This window comes from Hyla sarda, chromosome 4 (assembly GCF_029499605.1).
Source record: "Hyla sarda isolate aHylSar1 chromosome 4, aHylSar1.hap1, whole genome shotgun sequence".
NCBI classification, from domain to species: domain Eukaryota; kingdom Metazoa; phylum Chordata; class Amphibia; order Anura; family Hylidae; genus Hyla; species Hyla sarda.
In genome coordinates, this window is record NC_079192.1 from 372878169 (window position 1) to 372901634 (window position 23466).

At 45.8% G+C, this 23466-nt stretch overlaps 1 protein-coding gene across 6 annotated transcripts in view; it reads left to right on the forward strand.

The window, feature by feature from the left end:
* Nucleotides 1-20744, forward strand: part of FAXDC2 (fatty acid hydroxylase domain containing 2) — a 125881-nt gene extending 105137 nt beyond the window's left edge. For 5 of the 6 annotated variants that reach the window (XM_056516811.1, XM_056516814.1, XM_056516815.1 and 2 more), the window contains exons 6-9: nt 3846-4051; nt 11536-11641; nt 12404-12570; nt 19067-20743. In XM_056516811.1, the coding sequence (XP_056372786.1) occupies nt 3846-4051; nt 11536-11641; nt 12404-12570; nt 19067-19223 (636 nt within the window). In that variant the 3' untranslated portion in view covers nt 19224-20743. Of the gene's footprint in view, nt 1-3845; nt 4052-11535; nt 11642-12403; nt 12571-19066 lie in introns of all 6 variants that reach the window. The other variant, XM_056516816.1, reaches the window with a different exon arrangement.
* The last annotated feature ends 2722 nt before the right edge of the window (nt 20745-23466 follow it).

Consider the following 23466-nt stretch of genomic DNA (forward strand, 5'->3'; position numbering starts at 1 on the left):
GCTCTGTACCATGTCCTGCTTCTGCCATGGCTGCAGTTTATCCTCTGTCCTCTAGGGGCTGTGTGCAAGCACTGGCTGAGACTTATAGGGCCAGTGTGCACTCCTTATTAGATTCCCAGCCAATTCCTGCAGGGCACCACCTATAAAAGAGCACTCCTCCCTTCCTGTGGTGCCTGAGCAACATTGTAGTTTATTACAGTGAAGGTCTCTGTCTGCAGTGTTCCTGGTTTCCAGCGTTCCAGTTTGCTACACCTGAGCTTTCCTTCTCTGCTGTTTTTAGAGTGCCTGCCTGCTAAAGTCACCTAAGTCAGCTCTGCTGCGTCTGAAGCTTTCTATTGCATCTGCCTGCCCACTCTGCACGTTAGGCCAGCAGCCACTTGTGGCACAGTGGGTCCACACCTGTGGGGCTTGACAAGAACACTCTCCAGGAGGTAGGTGTATGTGTGTCAAAGTCAACAATCAAGAGAAGACTTCACCAGAGTGAATACAGAGGGTTCACCGCAAGATGGAAACCATTGGTTAGCCTCAAAAACAGGAAGGCCAGATTAGAGTTTGCCAAACAACATCTATAAAAGCCTTCACAGTTCTGGAACAACATCCTACAGACAGATGAGACCAAGATCAACTTGTACCAGAGTGATGGGAAGAGTATGGAGAAGGAAAGGAACATGATCCTAAGCATGCCACCTCATCAGTGAAGCATGGTGGTGGTAGTGTCATGGCATAGTGGGCATGTATGGTTGCCAATGGAACTGCTTCTCTTGTCTTTATTGATGATGTGACTGCTGACAAAAGCCGCAGGATGAATTCTGAAGTGTTTCGGGCAATATTATCTGCTCATATTCAGCAAAATGCTTCAGAACTCATTGGACGGCGCTTCACAGTGCAGATGGACAATGACCCAAAACATACTGCAAAAGCAACCAAAGAGTTCTTTAACCCCTTAAGACCAGAGTTTTTTCACTTTCATTTTTTCCTCCTTACCTTTAAAACATCATAACTCTTTCAATTTTGCACCTTAAAATCCATATGATGGCTTATTGTTTGCGCCACCAAATCTACTTTGTAAATAAATCAGTAATTTTACCCAAAAATCTACGACGAAACGGAATAAAAATCATTGTGCAACAAAATTTAAGAAAAAACACAATTTTGTAATTTTTTTGCGCCGTGATCTGAAGTTTTTAGCGGTACCATTTTTGTATTGATCGGACTTTTTGATCGCTTTTAATTAATTTTTTCATGATATAAAAAGTGACCAAAAATACGCTATTTCGGATTTTTTTTGCGCGCACGCGGCAATACCACATATGTTTTGTTTTTATTTACACAGGTTTTTTTTAAATGGGAAAAGGGGGGTGATCCAAAATGTTATTAGGGAAGGGGTTAAATGATCTTTTAACTTTTTTTTCCACTTTTTTCTGGCAATGTTATAGCTCCCATAGGGGGCTATAACACTGCAAACATTGATCTTTTACATTGATCAATGGTTTCTCATAGGAAAACATTGATCGATGATTCTGCCGCTTGACTGCTCATGCCTGGATCTCAGGCACTGAGCAGTCATTCGGCGATCAGAAACCGGGAGGCAGGTAAGGGGCCCCTCCTCGTGTCCTACAGCTGTTTGGGACACCGCGGCGGTCCCGATCAGCCCCCTAAGCTATCTGGGGGTAGTTTAGTTTCACTTTAGACGCAGCAATCAACTTTATATGCCGCATCTAAAGGGTAAATATCGCGCGGCACTGCGATCAGTGCCGCGCGCTATTAGCCACGGGTCCCGGCCGTTGTCAGACAATGGCCGGGCCCGACCTGCTATGACGCTGGGCCACGCCGTGGCCCACGTTATAGAAAGAGAGAGGACGCAGGACGTACAGGTACGCCATTGGTCCTTAACAGGTTACAAGTGAAAGAAGTGGAATGTTATGCAATGGCCAAGTCAATCACCTGACCTGAATCCGATTGAGCATGCATTTCACTTGCTGAAGACAATACTGAAGGGGAAAATGCCCCAAGAACAAGCAGGAACTGAAGACAGTTCCAGAAGAGGCCTGGCAGAGCATCCCCAGGGATGAAACCCAGCAATGTCTGCTGATGTCTATATGTTCCAGACTTCAGGCTGTAATTGACTGCAAAGGATTTGCAACAAAGTATTAAAACGTGAAAGTTTGATTTATGATTATTATTCTGTCCCATTACTTTTGGTCCCTTAACAAGTGGGAGGCACATATGCAAGCTGTTGTAATTCCTACACCGTCCACCTATTTGGGTGTAAATACCCTCAAATTAAAGCTGAAAATCTGCAGTTAAAGCACATCTTCTTAGTTTCATTTCAAATCCATTGTGGTGTTGTATACAGCTAAAAATGTTAGAATTGTGTCCAATATTTATGGACCTGACTGTATCTATCAAGAATACCACTTTTACCTCCAATTTTGCCCAACCATAAAACGTGAGTGGTAATTTTTTTAAATCTCTTTAGTTTTAATTAGGTGTTTTGCAGTTTCTGTCAGAGGTATACATCATGGGGATTCCCAATGTATAACTTAGATGCCACAGATTCCCATTGTTTAAAAAAAAAAAAAAAGTTTCCTTTTCACTGGATATCTCTGTATGGAATAGCGCAATCTGCTGATCTATTTCTAGCAGCTAAAAAAAAAAAAAAAAAAAAGGTGTACTGACCTACACTGGCCAGATGAAAAGGAGACAATTTTGACATGTCGGATGATATGGCATCTAGGGCTGAACATGCTGTTTCAATGTAGCTTTACTAGTTGTTTGCTTTAGTTGAGCCAAGTATACATGTGTATGGCTTCAGCTAACAGCTATACAAAATGTATGGCCAGCTTAAAGGGGTACTCCGGTGGAAAACAAATTTTTTCAAATCAACTGGTGCCAGAAAGTTAAACAGATATGAATAGAGAGGTGCTGCGACCTACATTATTCTAACAGAGACTGATATAATTTACAAATCTGTTTAACTTTCTGGCACCAGTTGATTTAAAAATAATTTTTCCCATCGGAATACCCCTTTAATCACTTAAGGACCCAGGGCGTACCTGTACGCCCTGAGCCCACTCCCTTTCTATAAGGCAGGGCCCTGCCTCATAACAGGTCGGGCCTGGCCTCTAACAACGGCCGTGACCCGTGGCTAATAGCTCACGGCACTGATCGTGGTGCCTCGCGCTATTGACCCTTTAGACGTGGCGTTCAAAGTTGATCGATGCGTTTAAAGTGAAAGTAAACTACCCCCGGCTAGCTCAGTGGGCTGTTCGGGACCGCTAAAGTGCAAAAACGGAAAAACCCTGGGTCCTTAAGGGGTTATTTAGGCTTTTTCTTTATTGATGGTCTGTTCTTTGGATAAGCCATTGATAAATGATTGGGGAGGGTCCTCCTCCCAGCATGTCCACCAGTGAGCTGATTGAATAGGTTCCTGCACCAATGCAAGTGCTGCAAACTCTTCACTTCCTACCAGGCACTGCACCTGGTAATGCAGTCATCCTATTAAAGTGAATAGGGTGACTGCAATATGAGGCACAGCCTCTACTCAGTGGATGGCACTCTGCTTGGTAGGGAGTGAAGAGCCCGCAGTGTGTGCATGAGCTCAGGGGTCCATTCAATCAACTGATCATCCGGTCCGCCAGAAGTCAGGTTCTCAACAATCGGACATGGATGGCCTAACCTAGGGAGAGTCCCTTTAACAGTACTTTCAACACATGGCATAATTTAAATGCATATACCTACAGACAATGGGGTGGAGTATGATGTCATTTGTGTATGTGAAGTTTAAAAGTCTAAAATGCAATAGGTTTCTTATAATGCAACTATATTCTGTTTGATGTTTCCAGGTGGACCCAGAAAAGCTCAAAAGTGCAGTCAAAGTTGTCCTCTTTAACCAGTTCTTCGTTTCCTTTCCCATGATTATCCTCATGTATGCATTTATGAAATGGCGGGGCAACCCTTGTGGTACAGAGTTGCCCACATTTCACTGGGTTCTGCTGGAACTCTCAGTTTTTGTGCTGGTTGAAGAAATCCTTTTCTATTACTCACACAGGTAAGAGAACAAGGAGGTCAGGGCGTATATGTAAGAAATTGGATGCATTCCCAGCACCTTTGTACAGAATATTATTAATTCCAAAAGTCTGTGATAATTAATTTCTTAATATATCTTTATAGAGTTTAAAGCTGTGTTTTTCCAATACAGAAATAAACTAAAAATGTTTTAGTTTTGTATTGCCACATTCAGAGCAACATAACTTTTTAATTCTCCCATTGATATTCACTGCTCAGCTCCCATTCACTTCAGTGACAGCAGAGCTACAATAATCCACATCTAATTGACATAGATGTATGAGGACTTTTTTAAAGGGGTACTCTGGTGGAACAAATTTTTTTTATTTTTTTTTAATAAACTGGTGCTAGAAAGTTAAACAGATTTATACATTTCTTCTATTAAAAAAAAATCTTAATCCTTCCAGTACTAATCAGCTTCTGTATGCTCGACAGGAAGTTCTTTTCTTTTTGAATTTCTTTTCTGTATGACCACAGTGCTCTCTGCTGACACTCTTTTTTATTATAAAAGTACAAAACTTATACGAAAACACAAAAAAAGCTTCACCAGCTATAACATAAATAAGAAATATACTGTTACCAAAACACAAAAACAAAACCCTGCCTAACCGGTCAGCCCAGCTTTACAAAAACCTAAAATATGGCAATCCACCTAACTGAACCAAACAACACACTCACACACATACCAAAAAATGAACATAAAAATAGCACAACTTGGCTTATCAAAATATGAAAATAAAATTTAGCACTACCTGGCTACAACTCAAAAGCATCCATACTCGGGAAACACAACGAGGAAGCAAAACAGAAAATATAACAAGCACATCACTACAAAAAAAAAAAAAAAAAAAAAAAGCACAACTTGGCTTAGCAAAATATAAACATAAAAATTAGCACTACCTGGCTGCAAATAAATAAAAAAATAAGCTGAAATAAACCAAATAAACCACGTAACAACATAATAACTGGTCCGACTGCCATAACTACTGTAATGCTATCATATAAAAAACAATATATAAACAATATACATACAAAATCACATGAACATAATAATATAGTATTTAACTAAAAATAAAATATATACACTGCAGAAAACCTACAAAAACAATAAAAAACCATACCAAAATCCCTACACTAAAAATGTACCCTCTCCCACACCACCCCTCCTGCACATGGGTCAGATCCATACCGTTCATACACAAAGTCCTGTCCCTAACTGACCCATGTCAGGTCCCCAAAAGAAAAGCAAAACACGACCACCCACAAATACACCCTCCCCACCTAGCACTCCTCCCAACCAACTAACACACAAACTTATACATACTAACGTATACACACTGAACCAAAACCACCTTAGGCCCAAGTTTGGTCGCCTGTAAGCCCTTCTTACCATATCAGCTTAAAACAAAACAAAAAGCTAGCGTGCACATGCATTAGCCCACCACCAGGAAGAAGGATGGCAGACTTGATACATCAAAAATAATTTTAAACTCTTTCCCTAACTCCCCCCTACAATTTTCCCTAATTCTATCCCTCCATTAAAACTGACCCTGCTCTCACCCTATCACTATCCCTATAACACTGCCCCTAACCAAAATAAAGGTACTCTACCTAAAAGGTCTAGTACCTAGGGCACATTAAAAAAAAAACCTCTCCACAGGAGAGAAGGCCTACTGGTACCAATACTGCAATACTCCAAAGACCTGATCTTCCCGAGGTTACCGGTGTTGTTCCTACAGACCTCCCCCTCGGAGAGGATTTTCTGTTGGATCAACACTAAACACTGTGCGTTCCACGTGTAGTACCTAACCACTAAGCTAACTAAGAATAAAGTGCTCCGGTCTCGGCCACCCAGGTTCCTAAATGCCCCATAAGCCCACTCCGGGTAGGTAAGGCCGGCAAGTTGACTCCAGCCGATGGAAGCGCCCACCCGCTTGTAGACCCCTATATTAAAGGGACAATGAAGCAGGAAATGGTCCATGCTTTCCAGCATGTCCCCACACTCTTCTCTGGGACATCCCCAATCATCAGAGTTCCTACACTTCAAATTGTCCCTTACACATAGCTTCCCCTAAAAGCAGCGCCAGGCCAAGTCCCAAAACTTCTGGGGGATCCTTTTCATGTTTAAAAGGTACAACCCCACCCTCAGATCCCGACCTGGGCAGTCCCTGAGCGCCAGAGGCTTCTGGAAGTGGGTCAACAGAACCCGTTTACCAAGGAGCTGCCTTGACTGGGTCCTGACCTCCCACACTCCCAGACCCCACCGACGTATCGCCTTCAGAGTCGGGTTAGCATAAGCCGGAAGATATCAATGGGGCGTACGGAGGTACTCGCCCTCCTCTCTCCAATTCCTGGAAGAAAGGCCGAAACCATTCCCTGCAGGAGATTACCAATGGAGGAGCCCTCTCTTTCCAGAGGTTTGTGATGTTAGCTTTCAAGAAGGTGTTCGTAAAGAACACCACAGGGTTTACCATAGATAAATCCCCTAGTCTCCTCGTGCGGTACGTAACCTCCCACTTGACTAGGTTCATCCTGTTCCCCGATGACAGTTGGAAAAACAGGCTGTAGATCCTAGTATAGTAAGCCTCTGGCAAGATACATACGCTGCCCAGATAGATAAACAAGGGGAGCAGGTACGATTTGATCAGGTGTACCCTTTCCCTGAGGGTCATAGACCAGCCCTTCCACTGGTCCAACTTCTGAGTGGCATCCTGAAGCTTGCCATCCCAGTTTTTGGTGGAATAATCATCCTGGCCGAATGTGATCCCTAAGACTTTTGCTGATTCTTGGGGCCCTGGAAGGGTGTCCGGGAGATCAAACGTGGGATCCCCCCCTCCCAGCCAGAGACTCTCACACTTATCCCGGTAGATCTTAGACCCAGATGCCTCCGAGTAGTGGTCCACCTCCGACATCACCACATCGACGAAAATAGTGACATCGTCAGCGTACGCCACCACTCTCTGGGTGACATCCAGCTCTGCCAGACTCATCCCGACTCCCGCCAACGTCCCACAATCTACCCTCCTGACGAAGGGATCGATTGCGAACACGTATAAAAGCGGGCTCAAAGAACAACCCTGACGGACTCTGGACCCCACCTCAAAAGAGCAGCCAGACCAACCGTTCACCAGCGGGAAACTCTCAGCCCCTGCATACAAGATCTTAAGCCAATTGACAAAAGTACTCGGTAAGCCATATCTCAGGAGGACAGACCAGAGGTACTCGTGGTTCACCCGATCAAACGCCTTGGCCTGATCCAGGGACAGCAAGTACCCCTTCCAGAAACCTGCACTACTCCACTCCACTGCCTCCCTGACACTAAGGACAGCACTTAAGGTGCTTCGGCCTGGAACAGGGCCCCCGAAAGGAGCCGGGGTGCAAACTTCACCAGCCGATTAAACAGTATCTTGGCCAGAAGCTTCCTGTCCGTATTGAGAAGAGCTATGGGCCTCAAATTCTCAATACGGCTGGGATCTTTACCCTTTGAAAGAAGAATCAGGGCTGACCTCCTCATTGACTTTGGCAGAGTGCCCGAGAAGAGACACTCATTGAATACCTCAGTCAAGAGGGGAGCTAAAGACTCCTTAAAGGTCCTGTACCACTCGGATGTTAAGCCATCCGGACCTGGCGACCTCTTAGGGGCAAGCCCCTCGATCATCAGTCTCACTTCCTCTTCCCTGATTTCTTCTGCCAAAACATCAAGAGAGGGGTCTACCCCTGGCTCAGGAATGGTTTCAGTCAGGAAAACCGACATCCTGTCTCGATCTAGATCCTTCCTCCCCAAGAGGTGCGAGTAGAAGGATCTGACGACCTCCAAGATCCCTGATCTGGACCGATGCAGAAATCCCGTACTATCAATCAGTCCTGAAATTACTTTACAACTCACTGACATCTTACAGTTTCTGTAAGGGTCGGGCAAGCGGTACTTCCCGAAATCCCTCTCAAAAACTAAAGATGCGTGCCTATCGTACTGACACCTCATCAGCAAGGATTTCACTCTGGAGATATCCTCTCGGCTACCTCCAGTTGAGACCAGAAGCTCGAGTTTCTTCCTCAGAACCTGATACAAGTGGTACCTGTTCAGGGACCTGAGGCTCGAGAGCTGGCGGAAGAACCCCGCAACCCACTTCTTGAATATCTCCCACCACTCCAGCTTATCACTACAAAGATCCAGTAAAGGTACCTGACTCTGAAGAAAATCCTCAAAGGACTGTCTTATCTCCGTTTCCCATCCGGGGGGGTCTCTGAAACATTCAGGGAAAACAAAATCATACAGTGATCGGAGAACTCCACCTCAACCACGGACACTGCGGAAGAGACGGCTTCCTCCTTTAAATAAAACCTATCTATCCTAGACCTGCGACTACCTTTATGATAGGTGAAACCCGCGTGGCCCGAGGGGCTCCGGATGTGGGTGTCCTCTAGGCGAGCTTCTCTAGCTATGCTAATCAGCGCCACACTATCACAAGTCAGCGGACCATTGGAGCCTCTCCTATCTTGGGACCTCGTGACATTACTGAAGTCCCCTCCAAAGATCACTTGCCGACTCGTAAAAAGAAAGGGCTTAATCCTCATAAAGAGATCTTTACGGCCCCGCTTAGTTTGCGGGGCGTAGATGTTAATGAGCTGGAGCTCTTGTCCCTTCATGAAGACATCTAAGATCAGGCACCTCCCCATTTCTAATTCAATAACCCGTCGGCATTCAACAGGAGCGGTAAAAAGGACCGCCACCCCACTATACGGCTCAGCCACAAGAGACCAGTGGGAGGGACCGCGCCTCCACTCTCTTCTGGCTTTTACCAGAGAGGCTAGATCTGACAACCTGGTCTCCTGTAAAAAGAAAATATCGGCTTCAACGCGGCCGAGAAAATCAAAGGCTGCAAATCTAGCCGTATCAGACTTTATGCTGGCACAATTAATAGATGCCAGCGTCAATGGGGTGAGTTCTGCCATACAAGGTGATTAAATTAGACGGCCACACCCTTTATCTTTGTTTCCCCTTCTTTTTGGCCCCCTTCATCCCCCGAAGAAGAAGAGAGGGCAGGACCACTTTAGACCTCTTTTTAGACTCAGATTGGTCCATATGGTCCCCATCCGGCCCAAGTCTAGCCCTGCCCTCTGAGGAAGGTGCCTCAACAGGACAGGGCCCAGTTCTCCCCAGAGGCTCTTTCTCCCTAGGCACCTCTCCCTCAACTTCCCCCTCCAAGGTAGGGGAGGAGATGGTATCGAGGATAAGGTACCGGTTTGACAGGTCAATCAGAAGGGGGGGGGGCAGTCAGGCTTCCGTTTTGGACCTGGCCCGCAGTGCAAGGAACAGAGGGCTCTGACCTCTTCTTTCTCCCTTTCCTTTCTTTTTGGGCCTTACCCCACTCTCCTCATCCAAACTTTCATAGTGGGAGGAATCGGAAGGGTCGGCCATATTGCCTTCCTCTCTGTGAAGCCTCCTGATCTCCTCATCCAGGACGTTCTCCTCCAGGGCTTCAGTGGTTACAGGGCCAGCTTCAGGAGCAGGGGCAGGAGCTACCCCTGTCACCTGGCACTCTCCAGCTCCCTACTCCTCCTCCGATTTTCCTCCCTCCTTAGATTGGCGGGGCCCTTTTTCCTCCTCACTAGCCCTGTTGCACCCCCATCCCTGCCCGTACCCTCCCCAGCCGAGGCAACTTCACAGCTCTCCTCAGCCGGAGCGGCTGCTGCACGGGCGAAGGTGCTAGGACAACGGCTGAAAGGGTGTCCGAGGACACCACACAGATGGCACCGGATCTGCCTACAGGATGCGGCCAGATGACCCACCCCACCACACAAAGCGCAGACCTGCACAGTACAGGCTGCGCTAAAGTGGGTGGGGCTGCCACACCTGTAACAGACCTTAGGCTGCCCCTGGTAGAAGACCTGAATCATATCACGTCCAAGGAAGGCAGCTGATGGAATGTGGGCAACCGTACTGCCTGAACGCTTGAGTTTGACGGAAAAGGTCCAGGCCCCAGACCAGATCCCGTACTCATCAAAGTTTTTCTTGGGCATGTCCATCACATCCCCATACCGACCGAGCCAGGTCATGATGTCATAACAAGAAAGCGTCTCGTTACGGGTCAAAACGGTTACTTTCTTGACAGAGTTTTGACGGGAAATCTCCTTTACGACAAAATCCCGCCAGCCGGGCTCGTTCTTCACCACTTCGTAGTTTGACCAGAAGAGTTCAAGACCCTCTGGCCGAACTAAACTGACGTCAAACTCAGATGAACCGTAGGGGTGAATCAGGGCAAAGATGTCACTCGCCCTGAATTCAATCTGAAGGAGGAGCTTAACCACTTTAGCACGAGGTGGACACGCATCCTCGCCCCTCCAAATCAGACGGACCACATTCCTACGGTTATTGTCCTGCCCGGTTGTCGGGAGGGACCCGCAGAACACACAATACCTGGGAGACCGCCCCCCGAGCACATGGACCCACCGCTCTCCGCCACCAGCGCCCGGACACCCCCCCTCACAGGGGAGTACCCCACAGCACCGATAATGCCCACAGCACTTGGGGAGCTGCCCCCCGAGCACACGGCAGCATAACTTGCCTCACTACTGCCCACCATGAGCCCATCCTGCCCCTCCCTACCGACAGGATGGGTGGGCTTCACATCTATTGCGTCCGCAACCTTTGCTGACGCCATGCTGTATCCCCCATGCTGGCTCCGTTCCACCACAGAAACGGGGTCTGGCAGTCTGGGGGACCCAGCAGCCTGAACCAGCTTTGCAGCTGGCCCCGACTGCTGGAAAGGTAGAAACACATACTGCACTGTTTCCTTGGTCTTCTGTTTCTTTACTTTATGCGTCGGCGTTTACTCCTGATTTTAGAGTGACATGTCACTTGGCACCTGCTGTGGCATTCCCCTTTTTAATGTGCATGATTAAAAGTTCAGTTTTAGGATTTCTGCTATTCACCAGGAGCTGGATTTTTTTCCCTTGATTTTTTCTTCAAATTTACAAATCTGTTTTACTTTCTGGCACCAGTTGATTTAAAAAAAATTTAAATTCCACCGGAGTACCCCCTTTAAGCAGAATGAGTTGTATTTTTAATTTATCTTACTCTTTCTGTGAGGAATTAGAATGAGAACATTTTAAGGAATGCTTTGCGAATATGGATGTACAGTTATGTTAAACTATAAAGCAACTTTTGACATGTCAGGCAGATTGTTCACCAAACATTCATGCACATGTTTAAAGAGGCGTGGCGTGACATCACGACCACAGCTGCCCGAACCCAGCATTCTGAACATAATGTACAGAATGCCAGGTGACTGCACGGAGATTGCGGAGGTCTGGCCGCTGGGACCCCCGTGATCAGACATCTTATCCTCTATATCCTTTGGATAGGGGGTAAGATGTCTAGGGGTGGAGTACACCTTTAAAGATATTTTCATAATTGACAACTTTATTTCATAGACCAGAAATTAGTAATCTTTCCTTCTTGTACAGATTGTTTCATCACCCCAGCATTTACAAGCGTGTCCACAAACAGCACCATGAGTGGACTGCACCTGTAGGAGTGGTGTCACTGTACGCTCATCCACTGGAGCACATTGTAAGTATAATCCACTAAAAGAGGAAATATTATCTGAACACGATCAAAACAGAAAAATATATTCTGTAACTTAAAACATGACACTTAGGGTCTGCCGTATTTCCCTGCTTTAGTGAATACTTATTTACCCATTAAATAATAATTTTGGAGCAGCTTCTCTTAGAACTCTGCATTGTGCTATTTATTTTTCATTCCACTTAGAAATATATAAATAAATAGACAACTGGGTCTTACCATTCTCTTGTCAATGGGGTGTGTCCATCCTTATACAGTCATGTACTGTCTGCACCAATTGGACGGTGTTAAACTCTGCAGGGACACGCCCCCATCTGGTAATGCCCTCTACATGGTGTATATGCAGGGAAAAGTATTCTATTGGAGCAACAGAGACTAAAAAAAAATACATTATCCGACTGGTATACATTATAATATTGCTCTTATATGCAAAAGTTCGTTTTTTATGTGGAAGTCTATTGCCTATATAGTGGAATACATAGAAGGTATACATCAAGAAACACTGTATAAAAGGCCCTTTGGTGACCTTGCACAGATTCATCACTACTAACATGGTAGCAATGTGCATAAACTATATACAAAAACATCTACGTTAATGGTGATTTTAATCCACCAAGTCTTTCAATGACAACACTGTTCCCGGAAGGGGACATAATTTCATCAAAACCTCTCAGTAGTGCAACCTCATACACAGCATATATTTATTACTTTTCTAGTTCTCTCATGGTATATTTTATCAAATTGCAGCTCTCCAACATGTTACCATCCATGGTTGGACCAATGCTGATGGGATCCCACGTGGCAACCATCATGCTTTGGTTCTGTCTTGCTCTGTTCACCACCATCGTCTCACACTGCGGCTATCATTTGCCCTTCCTGCCTTCTCCAGAGTTCCATGACTTTCACCATCTCAAGTAAGTTAAACATTAAAAAAAAATAACCTTTATATTTGTACTGAGCCAAGTGAATAATCCATTTTTCTTTCAATGCATCCGGAAAGTCTTCAGACCCTTTCTCTTTTTTTTACATTTCGTTATGTTGTAGCCTAGCGCTGAAATTGTGTTTTCTCCCCCATTATACTGCACCCAGTACCCCATAATGACAAAGTAAAAACCGAATGTTAGACATCAGTACCTTTTACAGCAGTGATCACAGCCTCCAGTCTTCCTGGGTATGATGCCACTATGTTTATACACCAGGATTTAGGAATTTTCTGCCTTTCTTCTCTGTAGATCCTCTACAGCTCTGCCAGGTTGGACAGGGGCCTTCATTGGAAGACATTTTTCCGTTTTTTTCTTTTAGACATTCACAGAGTTGTCCCTATTCCACTCCTGTGATGTCTTGGCTGTGGGCTTAGAGTTATTGGGGGAGATTTATTAAAACCTGTGTAGAGGGAGAGTGGTGTAGTTGCCCATAGAAACTACCAGATTGCTTCTTTAATTTTACAGAGGCTTTAAAAAAAAAAAAAAAGAAAGTCATCATATTGGTTGTGTCACGATTCGGCAGGCTGGAGGTGGATCCTCTGTGCCAGAGAGGGATTGGCGTGGACCGTGTCAGTGGACCGGTTCTAAGTTGCTACTGGTATTCACCAGAGCCCGCCGCAAAGCGGGATGGTCTTGCAGTGGCGGTAGCAACCAGGTCGTATCCACTGGCAACGGCTCAACCTCTCTGACTGCTGAGATAAGCGCGGTACAAGGGAGTAGACAAGAGCAAGGTCAGACGCAGCAGAAGGTCGGGACAGGCGGCAAGGTTCGTAGTCAATGGTGGAATAGCAGGAGGTCTGGAACACAGTATGGTTAACACAGTAAAGCTTTCTCAAGGCACAAGGCAACAAGATCCGGCAAGGGAGTGCAGGGGAAGTGAGGTATAAGTAGGGCAAGGAACAGGTGCAAGCTAATCAGGGTGATTGGGCCAGGCACCATCATTGGTGCACTGGCCCTTTAAATCCCAGAGCGCTGGCGCGCGCGCGCCCTAGAGAGCGGAGCCGCGCGCGCGCCCTAGAGAGCGGAGCCGCGCGCGCCAGAGCATGACAGCCGGGGACCGGGACAGGTAAGTGACCTGGGATGCGATTCGCGGGCGGGCGCGTCCCGCTATGCGAATCGCATCCCCGCCGGCCATGTCAGTGCAGCGCTCCCGGTCAGCGGGTCTGACCGGGGCGCTGCAGGGAGAGAAACGCCGCGAGCGCTTCGGGGAGGAGCAGGGACCCGGAGCGCTCGGCGTAACAGGTTGCTATGAAAATTCAAATAGAAGAACATTGCACTACTTTTCCTCTGTACAGGTTTTGATAAATTTCCCTCATTGTCTTGTTGAAAGGTGAACCTTTGGCCAGGAGTCAAGTCCTGGGGAAAAAACGGTGGGAACTCACCCAAGATTTCCACTCGTGGGTTGGTCCTGCAGGACTCCTGCTAATAGGAACAATGTTCCTGCTGTAGAAAAAGTGCAGGAACTCAGTTCACACGCGTTCCTGCAGGACTTGAGCCCTGCCTGTGGCCCAATCTGAGGTCAAGAGCACTCTGGATCAGGTTTTCATTAAAAAAATCTCTCTGGTTATTCCAAAGTTCTTCCATTTAAGAATTATAGTGGCCACTGTGCTCTTGGGAACCTTCAGTGCAGCAGACATTTTTTTGTCCTCTCCTTTAGATCTGTGCCTCCACACAATCTTGTCTCTGAGCTCTACAGGCAGTTCTTTCTAACTCATGACTTGGTTTTTCCTCTGATAAGCATTATCAGCTGTGACACCTTATGTAGACAGGGCTGTGTCTTTCCAAATCATGTCCGATCAGCTGAATTTACCACAGGCAACCCAGATCAAGGTGAAGAAGCATCTCCGAGTAGATCAAGAGAAATGGGTGGAGCCAGAGCTAAAGTATCATAGCAAAGGGTCTAAATACTTACTGTATGTCTATGCAAAATTTTTGTTTTCCTTTATAAAAACATTTAAAAGAGAATTACCTAAAATGTTGTTATTATGGCTATTATGAGTGGGTGCACATGATAGGGGAGGTGGTGGTGTGAACACATTGTAGCTGTAGGACTGGGTTTCTGTTCTAAAGATATCAACATGTCCAAGGCTACTTTTTTCCAAAGGGCAAACACTGGTATTACTAAGGACTGGGGGCCCCTCTATGCAAGGGCCCAATGGCAGCTGTATAGTGTGCCTCCATAGTATGCATTTTCTGGTTGGAGGTAAAATATATAGGGTACACTCGTGAAAGCTTTCTAATGACCCTTTTTACTGGCCCTTCTTAAAAGGGTACTCTGGCACTAAACCAGGGGCGGACACAGACAGCAGAGGTCCCCTGTGCAGAGAATGTGCCTGCCCCCCCAGGTAGTACGTTTTGTAGGTAGGCAGGTAGTACGTTTTCTAGGTAGGCGGGAAGTATGTTTGCTAGGTGGACAGGTAGTACGTTTCCTAAGTAGACAGGTAGTATGTTTGCTAAGTAGATAAGTAGTATGTTTGCAGGTAGTACATTTGCTAGTTAGGTAGGTAGAATAAGTAGGTAGGCAAGTAGTAAGTTTGCTAGTTATTTAGGCAGGTAGTAAGTTCAGTAGGTAGGTAGGTAAAAGGTTTGGGTGCTAGGTAGGTAGGCAGGTTATATGTTTGCTAGGTAGGCAGGCAATACATTTGCTAGGTAGGCAGGAATAGCGTTTGCTAGGCAGGTAATACGTTTGGCTGGTAGGTAGGTAGGTGTATGTTTGGTTGGTAGGTGGGTAGGCAGACAGGTAACACATTTGGTAGGTAGGCCCTTAGTCCAGTGTTTTCCAAACAGTGTACCTCCAGCTGTTGCAAAACTACAATTTCCAGCATGCCTGGACAGCCTTTAGCTGTCTGAGCATGCTGGGAGTTATAGTTTAGCAACAGCTGGAGGCGCTCAGGTTGGGAAACACTGGACTAAGGGCCTACCTACCAGAGTGCCTCCAGCTGTTGCAAAACTATAACTTCTGGCATGCCCGTACAGCTAAAGACTGTCCGGGCATGCTGGGAGTTCAAGTTTTGCAACAGCTGGAGAGACACTGTTTCAAAAACACTGCTTTAGTCAGTATTTCCCAACTTGGGTGCCTCCAGTTGTTGCAAAACTACAACTCCCAGTATGCCCGGACAGTCTTTAGCTGGGAGTTATAGTTTTGCAACAGCTGGTGGCACTCAGGTTGGGAAACACTGGACTAAGGACCTACCTACCAAACCTGAGTGCCCCCACCTTTTACAAAACAGCTAAAGACTGTCCGGGCATGCTGGGAGTTGTAGTTTTGCAACAGCTGGAGGAACCCAGGTTGGAACACACTGACTAAGGCCGTGTTTTCGAAACAGTGTCTATCCAGCTGTTGAAAAACTACAACTCCCAGAACGCAAGTCTTTAGCTGTCCAGGCATGCTAGGAGTTATAGTTTTGCAACAGCTTGTGGCAATCAGGTTGGGAAACACTGCCCTTATTGATGGCACTTCAGAAGGTGGGGCACCAGCGTGCTAAACATGTTGCTAAGGAGGAGAGTGCTGGTGTAGTGCCATATTTTGCCGTGGAATGTTGCATGACTCAGCACTTTCCAGTGCTGGACTAAGACAGCTCCATTGGCTGACACGCGGACACCCGCCCCCTACCATTGGTTCCTGGGGGGGGGGGGGTTAGTGTGTGCGTGTCATGTGACCACAAATATGCTGTCTCAGCTGAGTCATGTAACACGTTCCACGGCAAAACACAAAATATGGCACTACACCGGTCAGGAGGACGCAAATCTCGGAGATTACACACATCCCTGGCGGAGACCTCCGACTATCTTACCTAAAGTTGGTGAATGGAGGCTTCTTTCCGGCGGGATGCGTCCAACGTCATGGGTGGTTCCTGCCCGACATCCGATTCGTCCAGCGGTAAGCGTCATGACGCATCAGTCAGTGGCATGACGCTTACTGCTTGGTGGGAAATTACAAAAAAGAAAAGGGGAGGGGGGGAATAATAATAAATTTGCTGCCATTTACCCAACGGATTTTCACGGCACCCCTGGCGGACCCTAAAGGCACCCCAGTTGGGAATCACTGGTCTAAAGTGCCCACATACTAGCGCCGCGGCCGCTTTAGAGCCATTAACAGCAGTGGTGCAGCGCTCATGTGTGTGTCGTGTGAGGGGGCCCGCTGCCCTTTCAAATGGTGGCAGGCCCCCTCACACGCTGGGCCCCTGTGCAGCTGAACCAGCTGCACAGGCGATATGTCCGCCCCTGCACTAAACAACTTATCCCCTATTCACAGATAGGGGGTAAGTGTCTGATTGCGGGGGATTCAACCGCTGGGACCCCCGTAACCTCCTGCCCAGTAGCACGGCTCTCTCCATGGAGCTGTGTCGACCGACACATGAAACAGCAGTGTACATTCCACCTCCATGCATCTCTATGGGAGAGCCAGAGATAAAGACGAGCGATGTATATCCAACTTTCTCATAGAGATATACGGAGGATGCATATCATATTTATTTTTTTAGCTGTGGCAGTATACCAAAACAGAATGGTTTAAAAAGCAGTATATCCAAAACAATCATGCTGTGTAATGTCTAGCACAAGATCTGGGGTCGGCAATAAACAAACATATTTATTTATTTGGACACCAAATAAAGATTCTCTGGGTCATACACCACTCCCTTTGGTTGTATGCTGGAGTGTTTCTTTAAAGGGGTACTCCGGGGTAAAACTTTATTATTTTTTTTTTTTATTTTTTTTTTTTATCAACTGGTGCCAGAAAGTTAAACAGATTTGTAAATCATATAAACACAATGGAGAGGCTCCTGTCTATCTGACCGTCACTAAAGACCCGAGCGACCCAACAAACACCTATACCCACGGTGTAAAAAATAGGGACAATGTGTTAAAAGTAAATGGGGCTCAAAGGTCAAAGATATCTGGTTTAGAATAATTTGTGTTTATTAATATAGAATATAAAATGAATTAAATAGGGAATGCACAGGGCCCTTGTACTCCCCTAATTAATTTAATAACAGTAAAATATATATATTAATCCCAATATAAAAAATAGCAACTAAAAACTAAAATTCAATACAAACTAAAAATAACTGTAAAAATTATTCTGCGATTTGAGCCTGTGTTATCAATATAGCGATCGGCTAATCCTGTAGAGCAGCACAGTACAAATATTGATTCCTGTTCGCAGATACAATGTAGCAGCTGCAGATAACAATAAGTCAATTAGTATTGTATCTGTCCAGCCAGTGGCAACTAAATTCCACCGATATAATGATACAATATAGCGCTTTGTGGATAGTGAATAGTCGCTTGAGATCGATCTTTAAGTGTCTCTGTATATACCGCAAATTATCACATCAACCAGTTGGCAATATAATCCAAAAAATGCTCACCGCTCCCGGGATACCATGGATCTCCCTTCGGTGTAGTCCTGTGGACCGGCTGTATGGTGTATTTCGCCCGGTGACTGGCCTCAGTCAGGGATCGTGCTGCTGGAGTCTCGGCCGACTCCTAAGGACGCAGCACTTGGTGGTGGGCACCGTTTGGGGGGACTGCAGCGCTGTCAAGCGGAGTCCTTTGATCGAACCAACTGGGAAAAAAGGAGGTCAGCAAACATCAAATCCTTGTTGTAGATAGCCCGGTTAGCTTTAAACTTGTAATTAAAGTAGCGGCTGGATGCGGTATACAGAGTGGGTGACCCGGCGGCGTTCCTCGTGCACAGGTCGCGCGCTCGGGAGATAGCACACTGTAACAAATGTCTTGGATCTGTCGGATGATCGCTAGTGCTGTTAGGCAGATGTTCTATATTAGCACGCTCAATATCGCATATTTAGAATCGCTGGACGCGTTTCAAAACCATCCTCGTTTTTTTCTTCAGCAGCGGAACGTCTGCGGAATGTAGATTTGTAAATCACTTCTATTAAAAAAATCTTAATCCTTCCAGTAATTATTAGTACTTATTGCTGAATATTACAGAGGAAATTATTTTCTTTTTGGAAATGACCACAGTGCTCTCTGCTGACACCTCTGCCAATTTTAAGAACTGTCCAGAGTAGGAGAAAATCCACATAGCAAACATATGCTGCTCTGGACAGTTCCTAAAATGGACAGAGATGTCAGCAGAGAGCACTGTGGTCATGATGTCAGCAGAGAGCTCTGTGTTCCAAAAAGAAAATAATTTCCTCTGTAGTATTCAGCAGCTAATAAGTACTAGAAGGATTAAGATTTTTTAATAGAAGTAATTTACAAATGTGTTTAACTTTCTAGCACCAGTTGATAAAAAAAAAAAAAACACGTTTTCCATCGGAGTACCCTTATAGGTGCTGAAAATTACCTGGTTTTCAAATTTATATTTTCTTCAAAAAATTTGCAGCAACAGTAGGTGAAGATATAAAGACTTAAATCCTATTTTTGCATCCTTTACCCATTTCCTCACTCTGTCTTCTAGATTTAACCAATGTTACGGAGTCCTGGGGGTCTTTGACCGACTACATGGAACAGATCTGATATTCAAGCAAACCAAGGCCTACGAAAGACACATTTTACTACTGAATTTTACCCCTCTGATTCAAAGCATTCCTGACTCCCCTAAGAAAACAGAATGAAATTCTGGACTGTCTTTTACCAACATTGTATTACTGCTTTGTAGCCAAAAGTGTCCAAACAATACCAAAGAGCTTTAAATGAATAGGTTTTTGGCTGGGGTCACACATAGAGACTGGGGTGTGTAACTAAGGTTGAATTTATACCCTGAGCAGTGTTTCGGTTGTCCGGGCATGCTGTGAGTTGTAGTTTTGCAGCAGCTGGAGGCACTCCGGATGGGAAACACTGCCCCAGAAGAATAAAAATGCTTATTTGGAGAGTAAGCATCACAATACTTAAAGCAACCTGTCTGTGACCCCGGCCTTGCAAAATACAATGTCCATTCACATAGGAATATGACTGATCTTAAAGGGGAACTCCGGTGAAAACAAGTGGGAAAACAAATGTTTTCAAATCAACTGGTGCCAGAAAGTTATACAGATTTGTAAACTACAGTACTTCTATATCTTAATCCTTCCAGTACTTATCAGCTGCTGTATACTACAGAGAAATATGTGAAGTTCTTTTCAGTCTGACCACAGTGCTCTCTGCTGACGACTCCGTCTATGTCAGGAACTGTCCCGATTAGAAGCATATCCTCATAGAAAACCTCTCCTGCTCTGGACAGTTCCTGACACGGACAGAGGTGTCGGCAGAGAGCACTGTGGTCAGAGAGAAAATAATTCACAAATTTATCTGTAGTATACAGCAGCTGATAAGTACTGGAAGGGTTAAGATTTTTAAATGGAAGTAACTTACAAATCGGTTTAACTTTCTGGCACCAGTTGATTTGAAAACATTTTTTTTCCACTGGAGTACCCCTTTAAGTCTCTGTAAATCTTTGTTTAAACTAGTGGTCTATTACCTTTATCTAGCTCTTGCAAAACCATGACTCCCAGCATGCACATAGCCATGAGAACATGCTGAAAGTTGTAATTTCACAAAAGCTGAAGACCACTGCTTTATACAATTTAGTATGGCCCAGGTATCTCTGTATAAAGCCATGTTCACATGATGGAATTTCCATGCAAATTCCTGCTGGAATATTCTACTCGGAAACTCTGCTGCAGCAGAGTGCCATTGATTTCAATAGGATTCTGCTGCACTGTGCACCTAATGGAATTTTTGTAGCAGAGGTTACAGTCTATGCATTACAGTCTATGGAGACAGCGCATTTCTGAGAAGTCCTAGTACCGCTGAATTGTATTTTCCGGCAGACATTCTGCAAATTTTCGCCCGTGTGAACATGTCATTAAAGGGGTACTCCACTGGAAAAAAAAAATTAAAACAACTGGTGCCAGAAAGTTAAACAGATTTGTAAATTACTATTAAAAAATCTTAATCCTTCCAGTACTTAGCTGCTGTATACTACAGAGGAAGTTCTTTTCTTTTTTAATTTCCTTTCTGTCTGACACAGTGCTCTCTGCTGACACCACTGTCCATGTCAGGAACTGTCCAGAGCAAAAGAGGTTTGCTATGGGGATGTGGTCAGTTCCTAAAATGGACAGAGGTGTCAGCAGAGAGCACTGTGGCCAGGCAGAAAGGAAATTCAAAAAGAAAAGAACTTCCTCTGTAGTATACTGCAGCTCATCAGTACTGGAAGGATTAAGATTTTTTTTTTTAATAGAAGTAATTTACAAATCTGTTTAATTTTCTGGCACCAGTTGTTTTATAAGAAAATGTTTTCCAGTGGAGTACCCCTTTAAAGGATTTATTCAGGAAGAGAAAAACCAGAGCAGATTTCTTTCAAAAACAGCACCACACCTGTCCTGTGTGGTATTACAACTTGGCTTCATTCACTCCAATGAACCTGAGCTGCAATACCAAACTGAAGACAGGTATGATGCTGTTTATGGAAGAAAGTGGCTATGTTCTTCTAATGCTAGATAACCCAGTCAAAAGTTGTAAAATGTGTAACCCAAAGAAATATTTGGATTACTGACCCTCCCCCATGGCAGTTCTTTTGGGTAGAGCACTTCTGAAATCTTTCTTGTAATTGAATGTATCATGTGCAATAATTTTCTTCTTTTAATTCAAGTACTAAGAAATGTACAGAAATAGATTAGATAATTTCCAAAGGATAGCTGAATGCTATGCATTATACGGGAAATATGTAAATTATATAATTTATAAAACATTTGGGAATTTCACCTCCATTCTTGTCATTCCTCCTTTTGAAATGAAATATGTTCATTGATTGCTTGCTTCTCGTAGTCTTAAAGAAAACCTGTCTCACTCAACCCCCCTGAACCATGGAGGTTGTCCCCGGTAGCTTTTTCAAACAGTGCATGCTGAGAGTTGTAGTTATGCAACAGCTGGAGGCACACTGGTTGGGATTGGGAAACACTGAGTTAAGTAACAGACTACCGCAGTGTTTCCGCACCACTGTCTGTTCCCTAACTCAGTGTTTCCCAACCCATGTGCCTCCAGCTGTTGCAAAACTACAACTCCCAGCATGCATGGTCTGTCAGTACTTGCTGGGAGTTATAGTTTTGCCACAGCAGGAGGCACACGGGTTGGGAAACACTGAGTTAGGAAACAGACAATGTTTCACAACCAGTGTGCCTCCAGTTGTTACAATACTACAACTCCCAGCATGCCCAGACAGCCTTGGGAGTTGTAGTTATGCAACAAGGGCCAGACCATTATACAGTGATGTACAAACTGTAGCGCTCCAGGTGTCAATTCAAAGCATGCAGAGACTGTCCAGACATGCTGAGAGTTGTAGTTTTGCAACATCTGGAAGGACAGTGGTCTCCAAACTGTGGCCCTCCAGATGTTGCAAAACTACAACTGCCAGCATTTGGCTTTCTGGGCATGCTGGGAGTTGTAGTTTTGAAACTCCTAGAAGGAGCAGTGAAGATCACTTTACGGCAATCTTCACTGCTGCATCTGGGACACCGCCTCCTGTCAGCTGCCGGTCCCTGGTCCCCGTGTGAACCCAGGTAACTGAGACTGACGTTCCCCGCCGCATACACAGCCCCCGCACATCGCCGCCATCTTCCTCCGCTCTGCCTTGACATCCATGCCCTGCGATTCGCCGGTCAGTCCTGATCGGCCAATCACAGGGGATAGGAGGAGGTGGCACCCTGCCACCTCGCTTCTATACATCAGGATGATTGGGGCTGTCGCCCGGCTAGCAGCGGAGATCAAAAATCTCATGGGTGTACGGGTACTCCCTTGGTCCATAAGTACCATGGTGCAAGGGCTTATCAACAGGTACCACAAAGTTAAACAGATTTGTAAATTACTTCTATATAAAAATCTTAATCCTTCCAGTACTTATCAGCGGCTGTCTGCTCCACACTAATTTCTTTTCTGTCTGACCACAGTGCTCTCTGCTTAAACCTCTGTCCATGTCAGGAACTGTCCAGAGCAGGAGCAAAGCCCCATAGCAAACCTCTCCTGCTCCGGAAAGTTCCTGACATGGGCAGAGGTGCAGAGAGCAATTCCTGTGAACACAGCAGTCCAAAGCAGTTCGGTGTGAGCAGCTGTCGGGTGTGTCCCTTTGTGCTCTGCAGACTTCCAGGCAGAGAGGCAGGTTTTTTCACCAGCCTTCCCTGGAGTGTGGCAGGCTTTCCTGCATGGAGCTCCGGCCTTCTACCTCTCGTTCCCTGCTGGCGAGGGGGTAGGGTTGGAGACAGTGTCTACAGCCGGTTCCAAAGTCGGGGTGAGACGTTCCAGCATGGCCCGCAGAAATGTGGAGCCCGCTCCCCCGTCCAGATGCAAGAATATTGGCAAGAGCAGCAGACCTTCTGCTACTCCAGAACACCAGCAATGGGGGGTGCGGGGTCCAAGAGAGTCCCTGGCAACCTATGGGCCATGGATCCAGGCCAAGATGGCAGAATATGATGAGCTGGGCCTGAGCGAAGACCTGAAGTTTTCACGCTACCAGGCTGACCATGCCTCAGGAGGTAAGAGGCAGAAGTTTTCTGCTCAGGCACAGGCTCTGAAGAGTGAGGTGGCTGAGTTGAGGAGGCCAGAAGGAGGATTGTTGAAGGTGCAGGAATCTTTGCAGAGAAACTAATAAAGATAGGTTTAAAGCAATGCATGTAGGTGCAGACAGCCATGAAGACTGCAGTGAGGAGGAAGATAGAGGGGAGGAAGGTGATGGAGAGTAGGGGGAAGGTGAAGCTGTGGAAAGTGAGGGGGATGTCACCCCTGGTGGGTGTGACCCCCGGCCCCCCAAGTTAGCTACCCTGAGCCATATCAGGTAGTGCTACCTTCCAGTGATGGTGAGACAGAGGATAGCTGTGAGGAGGATGC